Source organism: Chionomys nivalis, chromosome 16, assembly GCF_950005125.1.
Source record: "Chionomys nivalis chromosome 16, mChiNiv1.1, whole genome shotgun sequence".
Classification (NCBI taxonomy): Eukaryota; Metazoa; Chordata; class Mammalia; order Rodentia; family Cricetidae; genus Chionomys; species Chionomys nivalis.
This window is the reverse complement of record NC_080101.1, coordinates 35,398,124-35,420,802: the sequence shown is the minus strand read 5'-3', so window position 1 is coordinate 35,420,802 and position 22,679 is coordinate 35,398,124. Positions and strand designations below refer to the sequence as shown.

At 39.6% G+C, this 22,679-nt stretch overlaps 1 protein-coding gene across 2 annotated transcripts in view; it reads left to right on the top strand.

Annotated features, from left to right (window-relative positions):
* Map3k7 (mitogen-activated protein kinase kinase kinase 7) overlaps window positions 1–22,679 on the top strand; it is a 63,133-nt gene that overhangs the window by 4,316 nt on the left and 36,138 nt on the right. For both annotated transcript variants that reach the window (XM_057790857.1, XM_057790858.1), the window contains exons 2-9: window positions 8,319–8,429; window positions 10,627–10,692; window positions 11,582–11,627; window positions 12,934–13,072; window positions 15,393–15,517; window positions 18,093–18,221; window positions 20,391–20,521; window positions 21,796–21,877. In XM_057790857.1, the coding sequence (XP_057646840.1) occupies window positions 8,319–8,429; window positions 10,627–10,692; window positions 11,582–11,627; window positions 12,934–13,072; window positions 15,393–15,517; window positions 18,093–18,221; window positions 20,391–20,521; window positions 21,796–21,877 (829 nt within the window). The remainder of the gene's footprint in view (window positions 1–8,318; window positions 8,430–10,626; window positions 10,693–11,581; window positions 11,628–12,933; window positions 13,073–15,392; window positions 15,518–18,092; window positions 18,222–20,390; window positions 20,522–21,795; window positions 21,878–22,679) is intronic.

The following is a 22,679-nucleotide window of genomic DNA, read 5'->3' as shown; positions in this document are numbered from 1 at the left end:
AGGAAAGGCTCGTTAAGTGGGTCAGGTGTGGTATTAGCTGCTTTTACATTGCTGTGACAAAATATCACGACCAGAACCAACTTGAAGAAGGGTTGATTCTGGCTTACAGTTCTAGAGCGTTAGATGTTGACAGGAAGACATTCTATGGCAGGCTCTAAAAGACTAGAAGAGCAGAACAAGCAAAGCTCCGCTTTTCTGTTATCAAGCCCGTCTTGTCAGCAGCTCTGCTCCGTGACAGTTTATTAATAGATATTCAGGCTCCAAAGAGTTGGAGACGCCACGTCCTAACTAATGAACTTAGGATCTATGCTTGTTCTGTCTTGTTCCCGATTTCTTGCCAGAATGAGAGCACCATAGTTGGGGCTCCATTCACTCAGTGCATAGGACAGAGCCAGACCAAACTGACTAAATAAAATGGAGACAGTGAACATGAATCATCTCATGTCAAGAGCACAAGAGTGTACAACCCTTTCCGTTAGTTTAGTTTAGGCATCAAGTGGTTGGTTTTTAATCTTATTTGGATGAAGGAAAGGGGTAATGTCTAATACTTGAGGAATTGGGCTGCCTGTGTGCATGTTCACATCTTTGAAGGTGCACCTGTATACACGTTTGTGGGATCCAGAAGACAGACAACCTGTGTTCTTCCTCCAGTGCCATCAGCCCTCCTTTAAGACAGGATCTCCTGCTGTCCTGAAGCTTACCGAGTGTCTAGCCTTGCTGGCCAGTGAACCCCGGGGACCTGCCCATCTTTTCCTCGCCAGTGCTGGAATTATGAGTTCCACTATACCAGATGTATTGAATTTAGCTTCTAGGTTTGATCTTGGGCCCTTATACTTGTGGAGTAAATACTTTACCAACTGAGCTATTTCCCCAGCCAAAGAAATTAATATTTTAATTGTTTTTTGTAGAATATGTGTTCATGATAGTATAGAAATTAAAATTGATTTTAATTTTAATTAAATTGTTATGTTATTCAGTTATGAATACAGTCTGCAAAGGTTCCCCTTATTTGTGAACTTGAACTAGAAGTGAGGTAGCACGTAAAGTATGACTTGTTGTCTAACTGTTTCCCTCAATTTATCACGGTATCTCAAGGGTTACCTGTGTGCCACTCTGTGAGTTGCTAGCTGCAGTTTGCAACATTGACTTGCCCTACTAACAGTGGAAATAATGTTCTTTTATGTTTTGGGTTTGCTTTTTCATAGTCTAGGCAGGCTAGTTTCTCTCATAAAGATCTGGCATTTTATATTCTCGATTAGTACAAAAATAAAATTTGATACCAGTAAACTTATTTTTTAATTCTCCCAGTTGTAAAAATTTCCTCCATCAGCAAAGTGGGGTTTTTTGCTTTGTTTTTATTTATGTATTTATTATTTTTGCATTATCGGTCTGGGAGAGACAGAGTGGACTTTTATCATTTTACATTTTCTTTTATGTGTAGGATTCTTCCTGCATATATATCTGTGTTCCAGATAGGTGCCTGGTGCCCACGGCAGTGAGAAGGAGACATCAGTTCCCCTAAGACTAGAGTTATAGACAGTTGTGAGCCTCCATGTAGGTTCTGGAAATGAAGCCTAAGTCCTACTATTAGCCACTGAGCCATATCTCCATCCCTGGATGTACAGTGTCTTAACTAACGAGTCCTGTAATAGAATAGTCTACATGTTGTTTTGATCATTTCCTGGTGGTAAGACAAAACTTGTTCTATTCTAGTATGTTGTAGGGTGTGTGGCCCATTATAGAACATGTGAAGATAGTGTGTTATTCAGTGAAAGAGTCAGTGACTTTTTCTTTACTAACATCTGATTAAGGCGCAAGTTGTAATAAACTCTTTTTAAATAAAACTCTAGAATGTGAGGATTGGATTTAGAGTAGATAACACAGACTGCAAATCATCTTAAGGTCAACGGAAGTGTGATAAGCAGGAAGTAAGGGACAGATAATGGAGTCAGTATTTAAATATTTCTTTGTCCACGAGTGCACACATGCATACCACAGAACACATATAGAGATTAAAAAACAACTTTCAGGAGTCGTTCTTGCCTTTCGTTTCGTTTGAGACTGTCTTTTTCTTTTTCTACTGCTATGCTACATAGTTCTAGACAATTCTGTTCCTTCTGCTTCCCATCTTCCTCTAGGAGTGCTGGGATTGCTTTATTATTCATGCCATTGCATCTAGTTTTTGTGTGTCTTCCAAGATTGAACTTTGGCCAAAGAGTTGTCTCATTGGGTAAAAGCACTAGCCATGCAAGCCTCAAGTTGGTACTTGACACACTAGACCTTTGTAGAGCCTATAGTACTTAGTTACTTTTGTAAACTTAGAAGAATGTATTGGAGACATTGCTTACAGTTTCAAAGTGTGAGTCTATGACCATTATGGTGGGAAATGCAGTAGAAGGCAAACAGAGAGGCATGGTGCTGGAGGAGTAGCTGAGGGATTACATCTTTATGGACAAGTTGGAGAGAAACTTTTGAAACCTCACCCCTACCCCACCCCCAGTGACACACCTTCTCCAACAAGGCCACACCTTCTCTAAAGAGTTCCACCAACCAGGGGACTAAGTATTCAAATTTATGAGCCTGTGGGGGCCATTCTCATGCAAACCACCACATTCCAACCTCTTGTCCCCATAGACTTGTAGTCATATCATGATGCAAAATACATTTAATCCAACTTCAAAAGTCTCCATGGTCTTTCACAGTCTCAACACTGTTTTAAAGCCCAACCCAATGTCACTTCTGATAGTCCAGGCAATCTCTTAACTATAAACCTCTGTTCAAAAGCAAATTATATACTTCCAACATACAGTGGCACGGAATATAACCATTGCAGAAGTGAGGAAAGGGGCATAGTTAGGAAATTCTGGAACAAAACATGACTGAAACCCATCAGGGCAAACGCTCTGTGTTTGATGTCAAAGGGATTCTTAGGTGGCTCTTCCAGCCTCCTACTCTTTCTTGGGCCGTCTCCGTTCCCTGTTTCCATTTCTCTCCTCAGCAGCCATCACATAGCTCTGGCATCTCCGACATCTTAGGGTCTCCATCACAATAGAGGGTACGCTTTTCACAGCTTCATGCAGGGACTCTCCTGCCACACACCTGTTGTTAGTGGCTTTCCAGAGGATGATTCTACAACCTCTTTACTTGACAGTTGTCAGGTTCTGCTCCAGACTTGGGCTGGAACCTGGCCCCCTCTAGATTTGCATACACTTTGATTTTTTGATGTTTTTCTTTGTTGATTATCATTTTCTTAGCTTTAGAAGATGTCTTAGGCATTTCAATTTTGCTAGCCACAGAATTAGCTGAGTAGGGCCTTACCTACTCAGTAGGGCACCACTCTCTTTATTTCATTCCTAATCAGACCTCTCCTTATCTCTTTCAGTATAAACCACACCTCCAACATTGTATTTCCTGGTACTTTTTTTTTCTAGTCAACTATGTATTTTTTTTTTTTTTTTTTTTTTTTTTGCCCTGCTTGCTCTTTTTCATTGTGGATCTGATTAAGAGAGGTCACTAGTAACTACACAGCTGAGTCAATACTAGACAGTCTTCAATTTAACCTCAAGCAGATTCTTCGGATAAATGCTAACCAGCCACGTGCTTTGCCAGAATATCACAAGAATGGCAGTTTATAAAAGAATGAGTTTATTGGGTGATGGCTTAGTTTTAGAAGAGTAAGTCCATCGTGGCAGGAAACTTGACAGCAGGCAAGTGTAGCTCTGGAGCAGTAGCTGAACACTTAGAGCCTAGCCACAAGTTTGAGGCCGAAACTGAGACTGAGACTGGGCCTGGCTGGGGCTTTGGAAACCTCAAAGCCAACCCCTGTGACGACACACCTTCTCCCACAAGGCCACACCTCCTAATCCTTCTCCCAGACAGTTCTACCAACTAAGGACTAAGGACCAAGCATTCAAATATAGGACCTTCTAGGTCTAGGCTGTTCTCATTTAAACCACCACAAGTGTCTACACTTTGTGAAGGCAATTGACAGTATATCCTGAGCTTGGGCAAACACCTGGGTGGGAAGATGATTTGGGGATATAGTCATGAGATTAGAGCAAATGGAGGGGGACAGTATAGGCAACAAAGACAAAGCCTGAGAAGTAGTAGGATCTGAGAGTTGGACAGAGGAAAAAGAGCTGGTGCAGGAGACAAAGATGGAATTATTCTCAATTGGCATTCTAATGATTAACATATTAGTTTCCAATTTTTGGTTACTATAGACAAACAAATGTGTTTCATACCTGTCAGATTGTTTCAATTCATTCCAGAAGTCAAAATGCTGTATCAAAATGATCACATTTGTTTACATGTACCTTGGTCCATATTACTGTTACCTGGACAGATCATCTAAGGTGACTTTCATGCCTGGCAGAGTAGTGCCCCTGACTGCTGGGACCTCAGTTGAACTCTCAGCAAATGCCCAACCATTCTCCATGTGACCTTTCTGTATCAAGTGGGCATTTATCTCATGATCTTGGGTTCTAAGAGGAAGGAAATGGAAGCTGCTAAAGCTTCTCGAGCCCTGGTTCTGAAGATTTCAGAGCATCCATGATACTGCTGATAAAAGCCATTCTTGCCAGGCTTAACTCAAGGGAAGAAGCTGTGAACTCCTCAGTAGGGAATTGGTGACATACAAGGACAGTGAAGACTGAAGGCAGCCATCTAGGGAGACTCCTTCCCTTTATATGTGCAAACATCTGTTATCCCAATCACTGTATTTATGAAAGGGTGGAGTCCTTTTAAAAATCCCTTCTCCGCAGTTAACCTGTTGAATATGACACTTCAAAAAACAGATGATTGCTAGTTGTGGCATGTTTTCTACTTTTGACAGGCTTCTTCCAGTTTGATGCTGTCAGTTTAACTAAACAACATTCAGTTCTCCCATTTCTGCTGTAAAAAACAAAAGCAAAAAATAGCAGCTGTTTTTTGATATACTAGGTACTCAAGAAATGTTCCAGAAGTAAAATGCAGTTTGCATTTAGTTTTACCACTAAAGAAAGACCTTTCTTCCTGCTTGCTGATTCGGTCTTCCCTTGACTGCCATCCTTCCTCAGAAATTCAGCTGCATGTTGTATTGTTTGTGATCAGCTCTCATTCCGTTTCAGGTCTCAGCCCTCCCTCAGTAGCCTCTTCCCTGTGGACAGACTTTAATTTCACTTACCCCGATCCTTTTGCAATACTTTGAGTCACTTCCATGTTCAACTGAGACCAGAGAGGCCTGGGGTAGGGCCTGTATATGTCATCCTTGCCCCTGTTCTTCTGCCCATGTTTATAGAGCACGTTCTGTGAGACAGTCTGCCCCAGTAATCTAAGGGAAGAGTGTGGATGGGGAAGGTTTGCACTGCTTCTTACCATTGAATCTCCAAATCTCTAAGCCTGTTGTGGAAAACGGGGTTAGTGAGGAGGTCTGTAGAATCTATTGTTAGTGCTTGCCTTTGGCATTCTTAAGTGCTAGAAAAAAAAAAATCCAAGTACTATTATTATGTAGCCTTGGATTTTTTTTCCCACCTTACTTTTCATCTCACAAAAAGTCAGTTCTTACATAGTTTCTTCTTTTTAATTTTGATGTCTAATTTTTTACTCCTAATAATGCCATATGAGAAAATAAAATATAATGATTTCTTAAGTGCTGGCTCACTTGTAAACCGACTCTTGTGAAATCATGAAGTTACTTCTATCGGCTGTTTCAGTTACCGCACACAGCTTTGACACGGACCTTTATTATTTAGGAACTGTTGCTTAACTGTGCATAAGAGGTAATTTATGACTCAAATGAGGATGAAGATTTCTTGAGGCCATGGGTTCTCAGATATGAATGTGACTGTTTCAGATGCTTTGTAAAATTGATTTCTCAAAGCTTAAGAGAGTTTTTTATGTACCCATTTGCTCACACTTTGTTCCCATGGTTTTAAGTTGACAGCACAGTCATTTTAGCACTAGGTGGCACTTGTGGATCACAAACAATCATACATACTCAACACAATTATGACAAGTATATAATCCACAAATACAAGTAACATTTGGGATCTGACATCCTTTAGAATACTAAATACTAGTCACTTTGGTTCATCTGTGGGTATATGGTTGGAATGTATTAAATTGCTTTATAATCATTCATGGTTAATAATGTCAATAGGTAGGCTGATCTGTGTATATCATCTTAGTTTATTATGATCGTGAAGTTGAAACCTTGTAGGACCTGTTTGCTGCTAATTTTCTATGAGAAAAATGAATACTTCAGCTCCTTACACTAATTCACACCCAACTCTGAGCACTTAATGTTTATGGAAGTGCCTGATTCTATGACCTCTATAGATAAACTTAACTTAGGAACTCCGTAGATAATCACTGAGGAAAATAGAAGCATCTCCACTGTACTGCCAACAAAAAAGCTCAGATGTTAATGTATCTTGCAGTCAGGGTACCTAGCCATAAGAGTGAGTGCGTAGGCAAACACATTCACACTCGAGCTAATTCCCCAGTAACTGGGTTGTGAATATAAACCACCCGTCTTGTTTTCTTGGTGTTGAGGCTTGGGGAACAAGACAGTGGGCTCTCAGTGCTCAGGACAAGGGAATGAAAAAAGTCCAAATGAGCCTGGCTTACTTGGGACTTTGCCTAGAGGCTGCCTGGTTACCTTTAAGCTGAGTATAGCTTATACATGCTGTAGGTTTCAGATCCTACCTCTGAATACTTTCTTACTGTGTGCTGTGGGTAAGTTGTAATCCTGTGACTGCTTACCTTAAAATGGAACAGGATTCGATGTGCTAATGATGGAAAAATACACCAAACTGCACCTATCTTATGGTGAACATTGACTATGAGAAATATTCAGATTGCTTTATATGACTTAGGGAATAGAATTAGAGCCATGGCTAGATTGTCCATGCGCCCCAGGTTACAACTACGGCTCTAGTGTAGTTTCCCTTTTTTTCAATGCAGATTTTTAAAAACAACCATTTGATCATTCTAGCTCCAGTCAGCTTTCTTGTTGAGGAGTTTTATATAAGTTTGTCTAAAATGAAGGGACCACGTAACTGATTTCTGGTGTTGGAACCACTGCCATTCTATTGGACTGGGATGCCTGCAATTAACTGTGCTTTACTGTTTGTTTCCAGTGTAGACTGGAGAGAGTAAGTTTGCTACATGTTTTATGTGTAACACGAGGAAAACATTAGCACCTCCTCTTGAGTCTGTGTGAAGAGGGATGTGGGCAAAGCAGTCTCCCAGTGCCCTATATATACTAGTAGGAACTATATAAAAATGTATTATGAGTGGAGGTGGACTTTTGCCTAAGACAAGGACCATGCCCACACTTAGACACACAGGAGGGGGACTGGCGATGATGGTGCTGAATGGCGCCCTTCATAGTAACAGTCCAAACGTTTGGATCTGACAGATAGCAAACTAATTTTTAGTTTTGTTTTCTAAAATACTTGAAAAAATCCAAGTATAGCTTGACAGCAATGTGCTCACATAATAGCCATTAGTTTTAGCAATAATATGGCATATGGTTGATCTTTATTTTCAGCACATTTTTAAAGTAATAAGTTATTTACCTGTCATAAAATTCACCCATGTGAAGTGTGATTTAATGACTTTTGCAAATTTACCCAGTTGTCAGCCCTCACAGTTAACTTTCAAACATGTCATCACCTTGGCAGGATGCCCAATCCCCATTTACGTTAATTCCAGTTTTTATCCTCCTCCCCAGGCAACCGCTGCTCCTCACTCTCTATATTTTCTCATAGGCATTTTATAAATGAACCTGGAAATCTGTAGTATCAAGGGTCAAGGTTTTTTTTTTCCTTAGCATAATATTTTTGAAGTTCATCCATGTTGTTGCATATAACCATATTTGTTTTTTCCTTCCTAACAATATTTCATGTACAGACAATAACACATTGTGTGGGCACTTCATAGTGATGCTTTTGTCATATATATCTTTAGTCTTTCTCCCTCTGTTCCCTACCCATATTTGGTATTTGAAAGCTGTTTTAATTTCTTAAAATGTCATATGTCCTTTCTTATCTTTCCTTTTGTGAGCTACTTCTCCACTCGTCTTGCCTTTAATTTTCTACCATGATTATGAAACTCCCTTATGTCTTCTTGTATTTTTTGGTTTTGCTTGAGAATGAAGAGGTTTATTTCAAAGATTAAAACTGCATTTCATCCTCAGTTTCATGAAAAATTCATTCTTAGAAAATTCAGATAGGGATGGTTTCTAAACCTTTGATGAGGCTTAAAAATTGCCTGTCTCATACTGAACTGGGCCTGCTTCTGATTTTTGGGTTTTTGTTTGTTTATTTACTAAGGTGGTCGGAAGAGGAGCCTTTGGAGTAGTTTGCAAAGCTAAGTGGAGAGCAAAAGATGTTGCTATTAAACAGATAGAAAGTGAATCTGAGAGGAAGGCTTTCATTGTGGAGGTAAGCTGTGATGTCCTTTCTGCCCAGTCATTCTGCACCAGAGATATTCTCGTCTTAAGGTGATAAAAGACATTGTGTCTCAATCTTTATTGTTCTGTGTACATGAACCTCAGCAATCTGATTGAACTGAAGGTAGTACCATGTGTGGGTGGAAAGTTTTCCATCCACGAACTCCAAATCTGTTTCAAGGTATTGTATTTTAATTTTGAAATGGTATTCTTTCCCATTACCTAAAATGAAGACTCTCTTACAATGTTGTCGGAATAACACACCTTTCTAGCGCGAAACTACTCCAGCCACTTCGGGAGTAATAGAGGAAAAGTTCTTTACTGAAAAAGCGTGGCCAGCTGTGGCTGACACCCGAAGAGGAGCAGGCGTCAAATGGAAGGCTTTGACTAACTTATACACGCAGTAGGTTTTTACGTTTCACACGTGCCGTCACCCTTAAATCCCTTTTAGGGTCCAGCCCCAGGTTATATTTTTAACTATTTGAACAAAGACAGGAGACTGCAAGTCTGGCCACTTATGTAGATGGGAGATTTATAAAGCACCAGAATTCTTTTAAGTACACTAGTGTTTTTTCTTTTCAAATAGTTGTTATCAGGGTCTTCTTGCTCATCTGGCAGAATTATGTTTTCTCAAGAAGAGATCTGATGGCTTGATGGCAGCCCAGGACTAGCATTGGTTGTAACCCTGAGCTGCCCCCTGAACTGCCTGTTTGAGGCATGTTCTTTGGGGGTGAGCCTAACGGCTGGTGAATCCTGGCCAACAAACGTTTACATCCAGCATTGTAAATTTTATCTCCAGCAGGCTGGTTAGCATACTATTTATCTTTGGGATATTTTGGAGGCAGTGATCCCTTAGCTAAATTCTACTTTGTGTGATTCCTGTCTCCTAAGCAAGTCTGTTGGTAAACCCTTTATGCGTTTCTTCTGCATAACAGACATTTGTGAAGGAAATATGTTGTTCTCTTGTTTTCATTGCTTCTTTATGATTTAGCTCTAGTCTGCTGCTTCCTATCATCTCATTTCAAATTCTCAGCATCCTCTGAGTGTACGCCTCTATTGTTTAACTGCAATATTATTGTTTAACCTACTTTATAACATTCAGAGAAAACAGGAATAAATGCTTGAATAATGTGCTTTATGAAGTTCAGTGTTGAGTTTTCCAAGATGGAATCTATTTATGTGCATAAATGCATCATAGTTTCTATTAGGACAAAAATCCACGACTATGAACTGTAAAGAAAGCTGTCTAGTGGCATATGATAGAAAGGTTAAGAGACCTTAGTGAGCTTTGCCTGAGCCAGTAGCATGTGACTGGAGCAAAGAGGATGGGGAGGGAGGGAAAGCAAGACGCTGTTTTGTGGGAAAGATACATTGTAGAAATTTGCAGTGTGGGATGGGGAAATGACTACAGCCTCAGTGTAATTACTGGCTCAGGGAAGATTAAAACCAGAAGTTGGAATGTCAGTCTTTCCCACGAAGGGCCCCTCACCTCATTTGTGCTAGAGTTTGACTTGGGTTTTACTCTGTATTGAAACTAGAGCCTAAAGCATGCTGGTCAAATGTTGTGCAGCTGGGTGATAACACCCCGTCCCCAACTGTCTGCAGTAACTCTAAGAGAGAAAAAGGAATTGGGGGCCGCTGTTCAGAAAGAGTGTGTATTTCGTGTTAGATAAACTGAAGTTCCAGTCCTGATTATGGAATCTTTAACAGCTGTTTTATTCTCTCTGGAACTTAACTTCGAGGTGTCAGACTTAAAATGGAGTCAAGAAATTTCAGAGTCAAGAAATCTAGGCGCACATACAGAGTAGGTAAATCCATCACCTGTAGCTCTAATGAAAGTAACACACCTTCTACTGTGGGTAACTTGGTCAGTACCATATCTGGGATAATGCTCTGACTTTTGGCAGCTAGTTTCCTCTCTGTTTATCCTGACCTGTTCTTCACTCCCATTATAGCACTTTGTGCATGGTTTAATGATTTCTTTCTTAATATATTTGATTATGTCTGTGTTCCCACTTAAACTGTAGGACAGGGATTCCAGGCAGGCACTGGGGATTTCCATAATGCTTGCAACCTGCTAAACAGGAATTACTGAAAACAGATGTTCTGTATGACAATAATATTTGAACAACATGGTAAAATAAGTACTCAAAAATTAGCACTTTTTAAGAATCTGTAATTTGTTACAGCTCCGGCAGTTGTCACGTGTGAACCATCCTAATATTGTAAAGTTGTATGGAGCCTGCTTGAATCCAGTAAGTGTCTCTCCTGTTGTTATCTGTAAGCCTACAGGAAGCAATGTGGCAAGTATGAACAGTTTATATTCTATATGAATTTGTTTCCATCTGCTCTATCTTAGCTTTATTTCTGAAAATGTCACACTTCCTGCATTTCATTTGCTTCTAGTCTTTTAACACAGCAGTATTTTGGCAGAGTTGTCTCAGGTACCTGCTAGCCTTGGCGACACCATTTTATAAAGCTCCCTCATCTTGAGTAAATAACAACAGTCCTCAAAACTAATTTAGTTTCCAGAACTGAAGTACTTTGCTTCTAAATTCTTTCCTTCCCCTGCTATGGACCCCGTAATTGCTGGCCAAGAGAGATCCCCAGACATTCCTCATGTTACCACTTGCCTTATGTCCTTAGCTAACCTGACCGTGGCCAGTGAGGGACCACAAAAGGAAACTTTTCAGTCCCCCCCTTCCTCTTTTCTGCCCTGTGACTCCCACAGCCTGTAAGCAAGCCCTGGGCTCTTCCTATACTAGACCCCATGTGAATAAAAGCTTCTTCTGTCGCGGACTAGTGTGTACCTTTCTCTATTCTCCCCTATGAACTACATTGTCAGTAACTCACCTTCTTATTAGACACTATGCCCTAGAACATGATTTATTGGCACTGGAGAAGGTCTTGTGATTCTATTTTGGTCCCCAAAGTCTTGTGATCCACTTTGACATGTATCTCTACTCTTAACAGGCACCTAGAAGACAAGTTCTTAGATCACATATATCTGTTCCTTCTGTTGGTGTGATTCTCATAGTAGTGGCCAGAGGGATCATTTTCAGGGTAGTCAAACAGTTGAACAAAGTTATGTGCAGGGAGAGCCCAACGTTGTCATTCCAGTTAATTCTGGCATGTTTCCTTTAGGTGTGTCTTGTGATGGAGTATGCTGAAGGAGGCTCTTTGTACAATGGTGAGTATTAGCCACACCTGCTTTTAGCTAGTAGATTGAAGCAATTGGAGAGCTTTTAATAAAAACTAATTTACCTATTTCTCACAATTTGCCATCAGAGTTCATTTTGTTGTTTGGGCTAAGGACTTAGGGCAAGAAAGATACTGTAACATTTATATACATTTTTCGAGTTAACAATATTTTTATTATGTCCAAAGCCTGAAGTAACAGTTGCTTTTTAAAGATTTTAAAAATATGTTCAGACATTTTTTTCTATCCTTTTAGTTTTGAGCCTTCATTTTAGAACTCTAGTTATACATCATTTCATCGTGATTTGTTTTGTGTTCTTTTCAAAACATAAAATGATGAAAACTCACTTCACAGATTCACAGAACATTTTAAATTGTTACTTTCTATTATTATAGTGTCTTAGTTACTTTCCTATTATTATAACCATGACCAAGACAACTTATTAAAGAAAGTGTTTAACTGGGCTTGGGTTCCAAAGGGTGTGGTATTGTGGCAGCAAGCATGTTTTCTGGGGCAACTGAGAACTCCCATCTTTATCTGAAAGCAGGAGGCAGAGAGCACACTGGGCATGGCTGAGTCTTGAGATCTCAAAGCCTGCCTCCATCAGCATGCTGCCTCCTCCTAATCCTTCCCAAACAGTTCCGTGATATAGAGGCCAAAGTTCTGTGCTGGCTCTTCTCATTCAAACCAACACAGCTGCCATGAAAGAGAACTTTTGTGCTGGTATTACCTTTGTGGAACAAAGCTCTCGTCCTAAAAATACCAACTTCATATATTCATGAGCTGTCCCTGTAAGCTTTCTAAAATTGACAGCATTTGCTTTTAAGTTACCATTATTTTACACCAACATTTAGTTATGTTCACTAAGTGTGTTCTTCATTGTTTTTGTAGATCCTATTATCTAATTTTATTTGAGAGAGCTATTAGTTTTTAGCTTCAATAGATAATACAGTTGTAAGCATCTGATATAACCATCTTATTTCACTGTTTCTCTAGTCCTCGCTCATAATGAATAGGATTGCTTATAATTTATGTGATTGTGTGAAAGATATTCAAATTTAAAAAGTATAGTAGTGCTTATTAATTTTATTTAAACAACTATATGAGAGTTAACCACCAAAATGTCTTAAATATGCTATTGTTCTTTTTATCTAGAAAAGGCTTAGAAGCAGGACTAGAATATTGAAAGAGAATATTCACTTGTGTGTTCTGATGATGCTTATGGTGCTTGCATTTATATTGTTTCATGTTATGTGCAATAAAGTTCCTTTTAGTTTGTTGTGCCTTTCTCTTGCAGTGCTGCATGGTGCCGAACCATTGCCTTATTACACTGCTGCCCATGCCATGAGTTGGTGTTTACAGTGTTCCCAAGGAGTGGCTTATCTGCACAGCATGCAGCCCAAAGCTCTAATTCACCGGGACCTCAAGCCTCCAAAGTAAGTTTTAATGGTGTGACACTGGCTTCTCCCTATAGCGTGAATTCTAATTGCTCTAATAGCCCAGAGATATTAGGGGGCAAAAGCTGAAAGACCAGAGCAGCCAACTACTAGTTCTTACCTCCACAAAATCCTCTAACCTAATGGGATTTCCTGTCTCTACAAGTCCTTAGACTGAATGCAGGAAGTTCATGTCTCCTCCTGCATAGTCATAACTTAGTGATAGCATTTATCTGGCATACACAGCCCATGGTTCAACTTCTTATACTGCAAAAGCAAATAAACTAATTGGTTTCCTTCTGTGTTGATCTATTTTACTTTATCTCCAGTTAGATTATTTGTTTTATTGTGTGCTGCTGTTCTTTCAGGAATAAATGTTTGTGATTACACTTCCACTCCAGGTCACCTTAGTGCCTCACTATAGAAACTTTTCAACCTGTGTCTAGCTTAGCCAAAGGGACACTTGGTCAGGAAATGTCATGGAACTAAAGGTAGAGAGAGACATCAAACTTTGAATACGATGGTCTCCCTGAATTCTCTACGTTAATTTTTTTTTTAATTAATTTATTTAATTATTAAAGATTTCTGCCTCTTCCCCGCCACCACCTCCCATTCCCTCCCCCTCCCCCAATCAAGTCTTCCTTCCTCCTCAGCCCAAAGAGCAAGCAGGTTTCTCTGTCCTGTGGGAGGTCCAAGGACCACCCACCTCCATCCAGGTCTATTAAGGTGAGCATCCAAACTACCTGGGCTCCCACAAAGCCATTACGTGCAATAGGATCAAGAACCCATTGCCATTGTTCTTCAGTTCTCAGTAGTCCTCATTGTCCATTATGTTCAGCGAGACCGGTTTTGTCCCATGCTTTTTCAGTCCCCGGCCAGCTGGCCTTGGTGAGTTCCCGATAGAACATCCCCATTGCCTCAGTGTGTGGGTGCACCCCTCGCGGTCCTGAGTTCCTTGCTCGTGCTCACTCTCCTTCTGCTCCTCCTTTGGATCATGAGACTTCAGTCCAGTGCTCCAATGTTGGTCTCTGTCTCTGTCTTCTTTCATCGCCTGATGAAGGTTAATATTCAGGGGGATGCTTATATGTTTTTCTTTGGGTTCACCTTCTTATTTAGCTTCTCTAGAATCATGAATTATAGTCTCAATGTCCTTTATTTATGGCTAGAAACCAAATATGAGTGAGTACATCCCATGTTCCTCTTTTTGGGTCTGGCTTACCTCACTCAGGATAGTGTTTTCAATTTCCGTCCATTTGTATGCAAAATTCAAGAAGTCGTTGTTTTTTACTGCTGAGTAGTACTCTAATATGTATATATTCCATACTTTCTTCATCCATTCTTCCATTGAAGGACATCTAGGTTGTTTCCAGGTTCTGGCTATTACGAACAATGCTGCTATGAACATAGTTGAGCATATACTTTTGTTGTATGTTTGGGCATCTCTTGGGTATATTCCCAATAGTGGTATTGCTGGGTCGAGAGGTAGGTTGAACCCGACTTTCCTGAGAAACCGCCACACTGCTTTCCAAAGTGGTTGCACAAGTTTGCATTCCCACCAGCAATGGATGAGAGTGCCCCTTTCTCCACAACCTCTCCAGCAGAGGCTATCATTGGTGTTTTTGATTTTAGCCATTCTGACCGGTGTAAGATGGTATCTTAATGTTGTCTTGATTTGCATTTCCCTGATTGCTAAGGAAGTTGAGCACGATCTTAAGTGTCTTTTGGCCATTTGAACTTCTTCTGTTGAAAAGTCTCTGTTCAGCTCAGTGCCCCATTTTATAATTGGATTGATTAACCTTTTACGGTCTAATTTCTTGAGTTCTTTGTATATTTTGGATATCAGACCTTTGTCAGTTGCGGGGTTGGTGAAGATCTTCTCCCAGTCAGTTGGTTGCCTTTCTGTCTTAGTGACAGTGTCCTTTGCTTTACAGAAGCTTCTCAGTCTCAGGAGGTCCCATTTATTCAATGATGTCCTTAGTGTTTGTGCTGCTGGGGTTATACGTAGGAAGTGGTCTCCTGTGCCCATGTGTTGTAGAGTACTTCCCACTTTCTCTTCTATCAGGTTCAGTGTGTTTGGACTGATATTGAGGTCTTTAATCCATTTGGACTTGAGTTTTGTGCATGGTGATAGATCTACGTTAATTTTTTCTGATATTCCTCTAAACTCTATACTATTAGGCCATTACAGTGACTGAGTAACATTTTATAGAAGTTTACTGATAGCATTCATTTAACTTAGCTTTTTCCAGTTCTATGTTTATCTCTTCTTTACTATAAAATCAAATACTGACTTTGTGACTTTTTAATTTTTTTACAATAGCTTGCTGCTGGTTGCAGGAGGGACAGTTCTGAAGATCTGCGATTTTGGTACAGCTTGTGATATCCAGACACACATGACCAATAACAAAGGGAGCGCTGCTTGGATGGCTCCTGAAGTATTTGAAGGTACAGCCACAGAGCGAGATGCGGTCTGCCTTGATTCATGTAAATCCAGGATGTATTTCAACACTGTATATAGTGTACTTCTGAACAGTGCATAAGAGGGTCTTACGTGAATATAGCCTTAGATCCCAGATTTTATGGAAGAACTTAAATTGGCGTTTTCTGTGCAGATTGACACATGTGTACGACCAGTCCTCATTGTTCACAGGTTGCATAATGGGGAAGTTGTCTATTTGATAATCTTTAGTGAGATGCTTTCACAGCTGTAACAGACATAAGGTGCTCATAACAACAGAACATATTTTGAGTCATGCCCAGCATTCTCCAAGGTTGTTTCCCTGATAAGGTAAATAAGGGACCCTTTTGCAGTTTGTTCAGATCCATGTTCTCCCTTTTGTTGGTGGTCATGGTGATTTTACTGTTTACACTATCCCCAGGAGTAGAGCTGCCTAAGTACAAGAAGGCTTTGAATATGTGAGGTACATAAAAACACATATTAGGGGGTGTTCTCTCGGACATGCTCTAGAGTGCCAGAGTCTGACACTAATTAGCTATGGGGGTTAGGTGAACAGTCTTTAAACACACACATAAGACAAGGTCCTATATTGATTACCTGACAAAACTGTCGTGAACAAAGACACATAGTCCTATATGGAGACTTCTTAATAGACTGTATATGCCCCAAATAAGGAGAATCAACTGTGCCTTTGCACTGATTTCCTGTCAGTTAAAAATTAAGAGTGCTGAGGTTTAAACGGGCATGCCTTAAAAAGACTGCAAGTGAGTGGGTGCTTATGTGGTACTGAGATCTATTGGTAGAGGGTAAGCCAACATTTGCTTTCTTTCACATCTCCATAGCTCACTCGGAAGTCATAAGATTAGTTCGTATATGTAAGCTTCTGTACGAAAACATCAAGTCCTGTTTTAAATGAGAAACATGGAGCTAAAGAAATGGGCTTTCTGTCAGTCTCCGTTTGCATGAATGCTGCAGTACTCAAAACACTTTCAAGAATCAGACTCTGCCTAGGCACTTTGCTTTTTTTTTGTTGTTGTTGTTTTGTTTTTTGGTTTTTTTGTTTTTTGTTTTTCATTCTTTGTGTAGGCCTGGCTGTCCAGGTACTCGCTCTGTAGACCATACTGGCCTCACTCAGAGATCTGCCTGCCTCTGTCCAGCGCCAGGATTAAAGATGTGGCACCACCACCACCAAATAGAACTTTGCCTTTTTTCTTTTTCTCTGTTTTTCTTTCTTTCTCCCCCCCTCCCCTGATGGTGAATTTTAACCTTTTTTGCTGCTTTGTGTTGAGCCGCCCCAGAGGAAGGGAAACACCATGAGCTTTTTAGCTGACTAGCACTGTTGGTCCCCAGAGGTCAGTTACAAACTGTTGGGCTACAGATGTTTAATTACATAAAATTAAATAATACTTTCTCTTTCATCTGGATAATGCAGGTGCGGTTTCTGATAGTTCAGTCACTTCTTTAATGTCACTTTTTGTGCATTACAGTGGCGCAGTATTGTAGGAAATACAGCAGAGTGAGCATCATTTGTTTTGAGGGCAACAAAGCCCAGACTATTAGGTTATATACATTTCTAAATTTCTGAAAGGTCATCAGGCAGCAGCTGTAGCCTGAATTATATTGCTATCTGGTGGCAATTCTGTACTATTGTGTGCTTCTTTGCATACAGATCTATCATTGTAATAATTGGGGTATGGACTTTTTGGGGTATGTGTATTATGTTGGTGTACCCGCCATCTTCGTAGTATGGTTTTGTTCACAATCTGCTTAGTTTTCATTTGTCATTCATAATTTTAATCACTTAAATGTTCTTTGTGATTTTTAAATCAAGAATTTTAGCTGTATATATTAAAAAGGAAGCCACTAAATCAAAATAGTACTTTATTCTGATAGCAAAGATGCTGTTTGTCACAGAGCAGGAAAAGTATTAAGGCAACAAATTACAGGAGCTGGGGATATAGTTCAGTCATAGAACATATGCTTTGTATGAAAAAGACCCTGGCTTCCATCTCCAAATGAGCATTCTTAAAAGAAACTGAGGGGTTAGAGCAGTGACTCTGAAGGAAAGAGTACCTGCTATTCTTGCAGAGAACCCAGGTTGAATCCCTAGCACCCAGAGAAGTCTCACGAAGGTCTGTAACTCCAGATGCTGGGTGCTTGGTGACTTCTGACCTCCATGGGCATTGCTACACAGACTACACAGACATACATACAAGCAAAAAATCGTTCATGCACATAAAATAAAAATAAGCCTTTTTCTGAAAAAGAAGTTAAAAACTTACAGGAAGAAATATAAAGGTGTTTCCTATGCCTATAAAGATCAGTCTACACAGAGAAAAAGGCCAATGCATCCTGTTGAAAAAGTAGAAATTTCTGACATTCTTGTGTGGATTTTGAGTATATTGTTTCTATTTAATTCATTAGACTGTAGTTTGAAAATATTTAAGAAAGTAATTGCTCAACTCTGCGTGTGACAATCTCTTGTCTTTAGAATTTATGAGACTAGTGGTTTCTGTGGTTCCTAAGAAAGAGGTCTCAAGATCCCCCTACCTTTTCTCATAGGTAGCAATTACAGTGAAAAGTGTGATGTCTTCAGCTGGGGCATTATCCTCTGGGAAGTGATAACGCGCCGGAAACCCTTTGATGAGATTGGGGGCCCAGCTTTCCGAATCATGTGGGCTGTTCATAATGGTTTGTCAAAAGAATTTTTCCTTTAATATGTTTTGTATATTTATATCTGGAAAACTTCCCATCATCTTCCCCAGAGACCGTGTATGTCTGACTTAAACTAGAGTTATTTGTTAGCAGACCACCTTCCCTTAGCACTCTCCATTTCTCTGTCTCTGGTTCTGGTGGGGAGAATGGAAACTTGGGCATAGGGCTGGAGCTGCCGACCGCACCGAAGAGGGAAGGACTCGTAGAACTTAGCCAGTACTTTAGTCTCTCTCAGGGACAGAAAAGCATTTTGAAAATGTAGATAAATGAAATCTCTCATATTGTTAAGACAGTTGGGAAGCTAGATCCCTTTTCTCCTGGGAAAGCAAGTCTCTCATCAAGGAGAAAGAGCAAATAGCAGATCTGCTGGTAATAATTGTTACCTAAGCTCATAAGGGCACGACTTTCAGTGCTGCACACATGTTTTAGTTGTATATTCTCGACCGTACTTACATGTGCTGACACCACAAGCAGTAAGTGATGGTGCTAGGAGCCACAGGCAGGTCCTTCTGATTCAAGTGCTCCCACTTTTCATCAGTGACTTAATGGGCACAGTGTTATGTCTCACTGGCCTCCAGTCAGAGATGTGGTAGACATCTTCCTCACTAATAGGTCCTTCACACTGGCTTTGATAAAGAAATTCTTGTGAAGAAACTACAGCATCACTGGTCCCTCCCATGCCCTAATCACCCCAGTGAGTGCTTGTTTGTATCCTAGCTCACAGGTAAGCAAAGAACAAACATCTGTCTGGCTCTTTAGAGCAGGTGTAGACTGGCCAAGCAAAACCTTCGGAGAAATCTTAGCTACTTTGTCAGTTTCCTTTCCCACTTTGTTATGTCCTGTAGTGTCGTAGAAAATGCAGGAGTCCGTCAGTTTTCCGCAAATGATGGTCAATGAGGGACAGAGTAAAAGAACTAACTAGTTGATTGATTAACCTACAAAGACCGTACTGATCTGAAGTCACTCTTGAGTGGGAGAAGCTTAGTAATGCCATTGCAGGCTTAGTAAATCCATCCTGTAAACAGTACAGCAGAGAAAGTTGGTAGGCATAGCATTGCATAGGAAGACAGTCAGGGAGTGCAACAGCATGGTGAAGGGATGTCAGGGTGTGACACCATGGTTGAGGGTAGTCAGGGAGTCTAATACTGCTTCACAGAGGAAATTAAGTTACGCCATAGTTGAGGATAAAGAGCGAGTGTGGTACCATGGTTGAGGAAGTCAGTGAGTGGTTGATCGTTTTCTATAAATGGAAGATTTCTTTTTCAAATACATTTGAAGTTTTGTAGTCTAAAAATTCATCATGCCTCAAGTCAGCTACTTGTTTTTCTTAATTAATGCACTTGTTATGAAATTAATGCACTTAGTTATGAAACTTTAAACTCACAAAGATAAAATAGATGATAGAATATTTTCTTTAATTTTACCAGATACAAATAGACTAAATATTGTAGCTGTAATTCTTGCTTGATACCTGTTTTGTTATATGTAATTTTACTATGTTAAAATTAAAACCTTTTTTATTTAGATAGATAGGGGAGATTCCCTATCCTTGTGATGTGGGATTCCCCTCTGTATGCCACGAATATGTTTTATTACCATTGGTTAATAAAGAAGCTGCTTTGGCCTACAGCAGGGAAGAATATAGGTAGGTGGGAAAACTAAACTGACTGCAGGGAGAAAGAAGGTGGAGTCAGGCAGACATCATGTAGCTGCCCAAGAAGCAAGATGTGAGGTTACAAACCACAAGCTTCGGGTAAAATATAAAATAATAGAAATGGGTTAATTTAAGATATAAGAGATAGCTAGGATTACATCTAAGCCATTGGCCAAACAGTGTTGTAATTAATATAGTTTCTATGTGATTATTTGGGTCTGGGAAGTTGGGAAACAAAAGCCAGTCTCCGCTTACATCCAGGTGAAGTAGTAGTCTTAGTTCTCACTGTTATTACCACCATGTGTTATAATTTTTAATGAAACTTTTGATATAGTTTGCCCTTTGTGAAAATATGTATGTATAGATACAATAAATGGTAAACTAAAAGACCAAAAAAATGTTAATTCAGATATTGTTGGAAATAAACTATAAAAATCTTGCACTGCTCTTTGGGTAGGTAATTCTTTTATCCCTCTAATTTTTAATTATAGGTACTCGACCACCATTGATCAAAAATTTACCTAAGCCCATTGAGAGTCTGATGACCCGCTGTTGGTCTAAGGACCCCTCTCAGCGCCCTTCAATGGAGGAGATTGTGAAAATAATGACTCACTTGATGCGGGTATAATCCTTCTTTTGAGGGGCTTTGGGTTTGGGGGACTATAACATAACTATAACTAAAACCGAGTTTTAATAGGCTTTTAAAATGAGGGAATGAACTGTTTCTGCATTATACTTTCCTTTGTTTTTAAAGTTAGAATAGGCATTTATTACTCGTATTATCAGAAGAAAAAACATTACTTTAGGAACATGCAGCTCTCTCTGTAATGACAAGATGGGTAGGCGAGGTTTCTGGAATTGCTGTCCTGTACTGATGTTTATAGATAAATGTTTTATTCCTGAGTACCAGAGTGTATGAGAGATGCTGGTATAGGGCATCTAAAGCTTTTCAGTGCCTACATGTATATGATCAGTTAATAACATGCTGAACTAAACTAACTTCATCAGCTTCTCATCAAAATGCAGTCATTTATATAGTGTGCTGGAGATCTATTTTAAGAGGTATATATTTGAGTAATTTTAATATTTCCTATTTTGACTTTTGACTGCATGCTTTCAGATGCCAATAAAAACAAAACTTTTTTTCTATGCTTAATGGAATCTTTTAATTTAAAAGAATCCTTTTTAAAAGATAATCAAATTCCCTACTCTACAAATCTTAACACTTTAGGGTTATTTCAAATGTTTTGGGGTGTTTTTTTCTTTCATTGGAAATAAATTATTTTCAATAAAATAATTAAGAAGTAACGTTGACTAAAGTTTGTACACCTAAACTTTAAGATGTGTAAGTCAAATTATAAGTGGTCACCTATGTTTTGTCTAATTTGAAAAAAAAATTCCCCTTAAATTTTCTTGCATTGTTTAATAAATAATTTCAGTATTATGTCTGCAGTTCATAAGAGGGCTTCTGTAAAGTCTGTTCTTAATGCTTAAATACTGACTCTAAAGTTGATTCACTGGTGCACACTGCCAGTAATCAGACTAACAGTCCTTGCAACAATTTTCAATATATGTCCCTGTTCCAAGTCACATATACTTCTGAGCAGTTAGCCCTCCATTCTGTGTGCTCCTCCAGAGAGCTTCCCGTCCTATCTTCTGTGCTTATGTCGGAACATGGCATTGTCCACAGCTCACTTTCTAGAAGGAGCACTGCCCCATCTTTGTGTGGTCCGAAACAGAAGTCATTCCATGTTGGGACATGCTGGAGGGAAGGCAGAGCTATGGCCCTCTGGTGCACCTTAAACTAAGGCAGTGATGCACATGTGCTCTGAAGTTCATGTAGCGGGGTTTACTTGTACTAAAGGCATTTTAAATTGTGACTTGCTTTTACTACAGTACTTCCCAGGAGCGGACGAGCCTTTACAGTATCCTTGCCAGTACTCTGATGAAGGGCAGAGCAACTCAGCCACCAGCACAGGTAAACACACGGCATCAGCAGCCTTAGTATTTCCCCTCCATCCCGTGAAAAGGGGTGAAATCCATGTTTGCGTTTGACGTCTTCATTTTTCTGGATTCACTGCAGGTCGTTGCCAGGTGCCTCGCTCTTCATGAAGGTCCTGAGGTTAAAGAGCTACTGAAGACCTTCCATGTCTAGAGTTACTTCTTAGTTAGGGCTGAAGGATTGAATATTATGTTGCTGTGAATGCTAGTCTTACATTGATTCTCAGTTTCATCTTTTTTGGGATAAAGTCTCACTTTGAATCCAGGCTAGCCCAGAACTCACTGTATGATTCAGGCTAACTTCAAATTCATGATCCTACCCCAAAAACCTCATTTCTCAGACTAGATACATGCCACCATACCCAATCATTTCTCTGTGAATACTGTTAGGTCAAACAGTATTGAAGGTTATTGTGAACATTGGAATTCTTCACTAACTCTTTTTGTTAGTGCTTTTTGTTTCTAAAGAAACTTTATGCAAGAAATTGCTTCAGTTAGGAATTTGGTTTTCCGAAATATACAGTAGAAGTGCCAAGTGGTAGTTTGAGGTTATTGAATATAGTAGAACTACTACTCTAACTTAGAGAATTTGCACTTTGCAAAATATATGGCATTTTGTTATTTAATTTCACCGAGAGATACACTTGTACATGTCAATATGTATGTACCCAACATTTTAAAATTTCACTTTTTGCCAACAAATATTTTCATTATTCTTTTTCCCCCACTTTGAGATGGTTTATTTGTTTTGAAGTTTTTGTTAGCTAGTCATGCTCAAA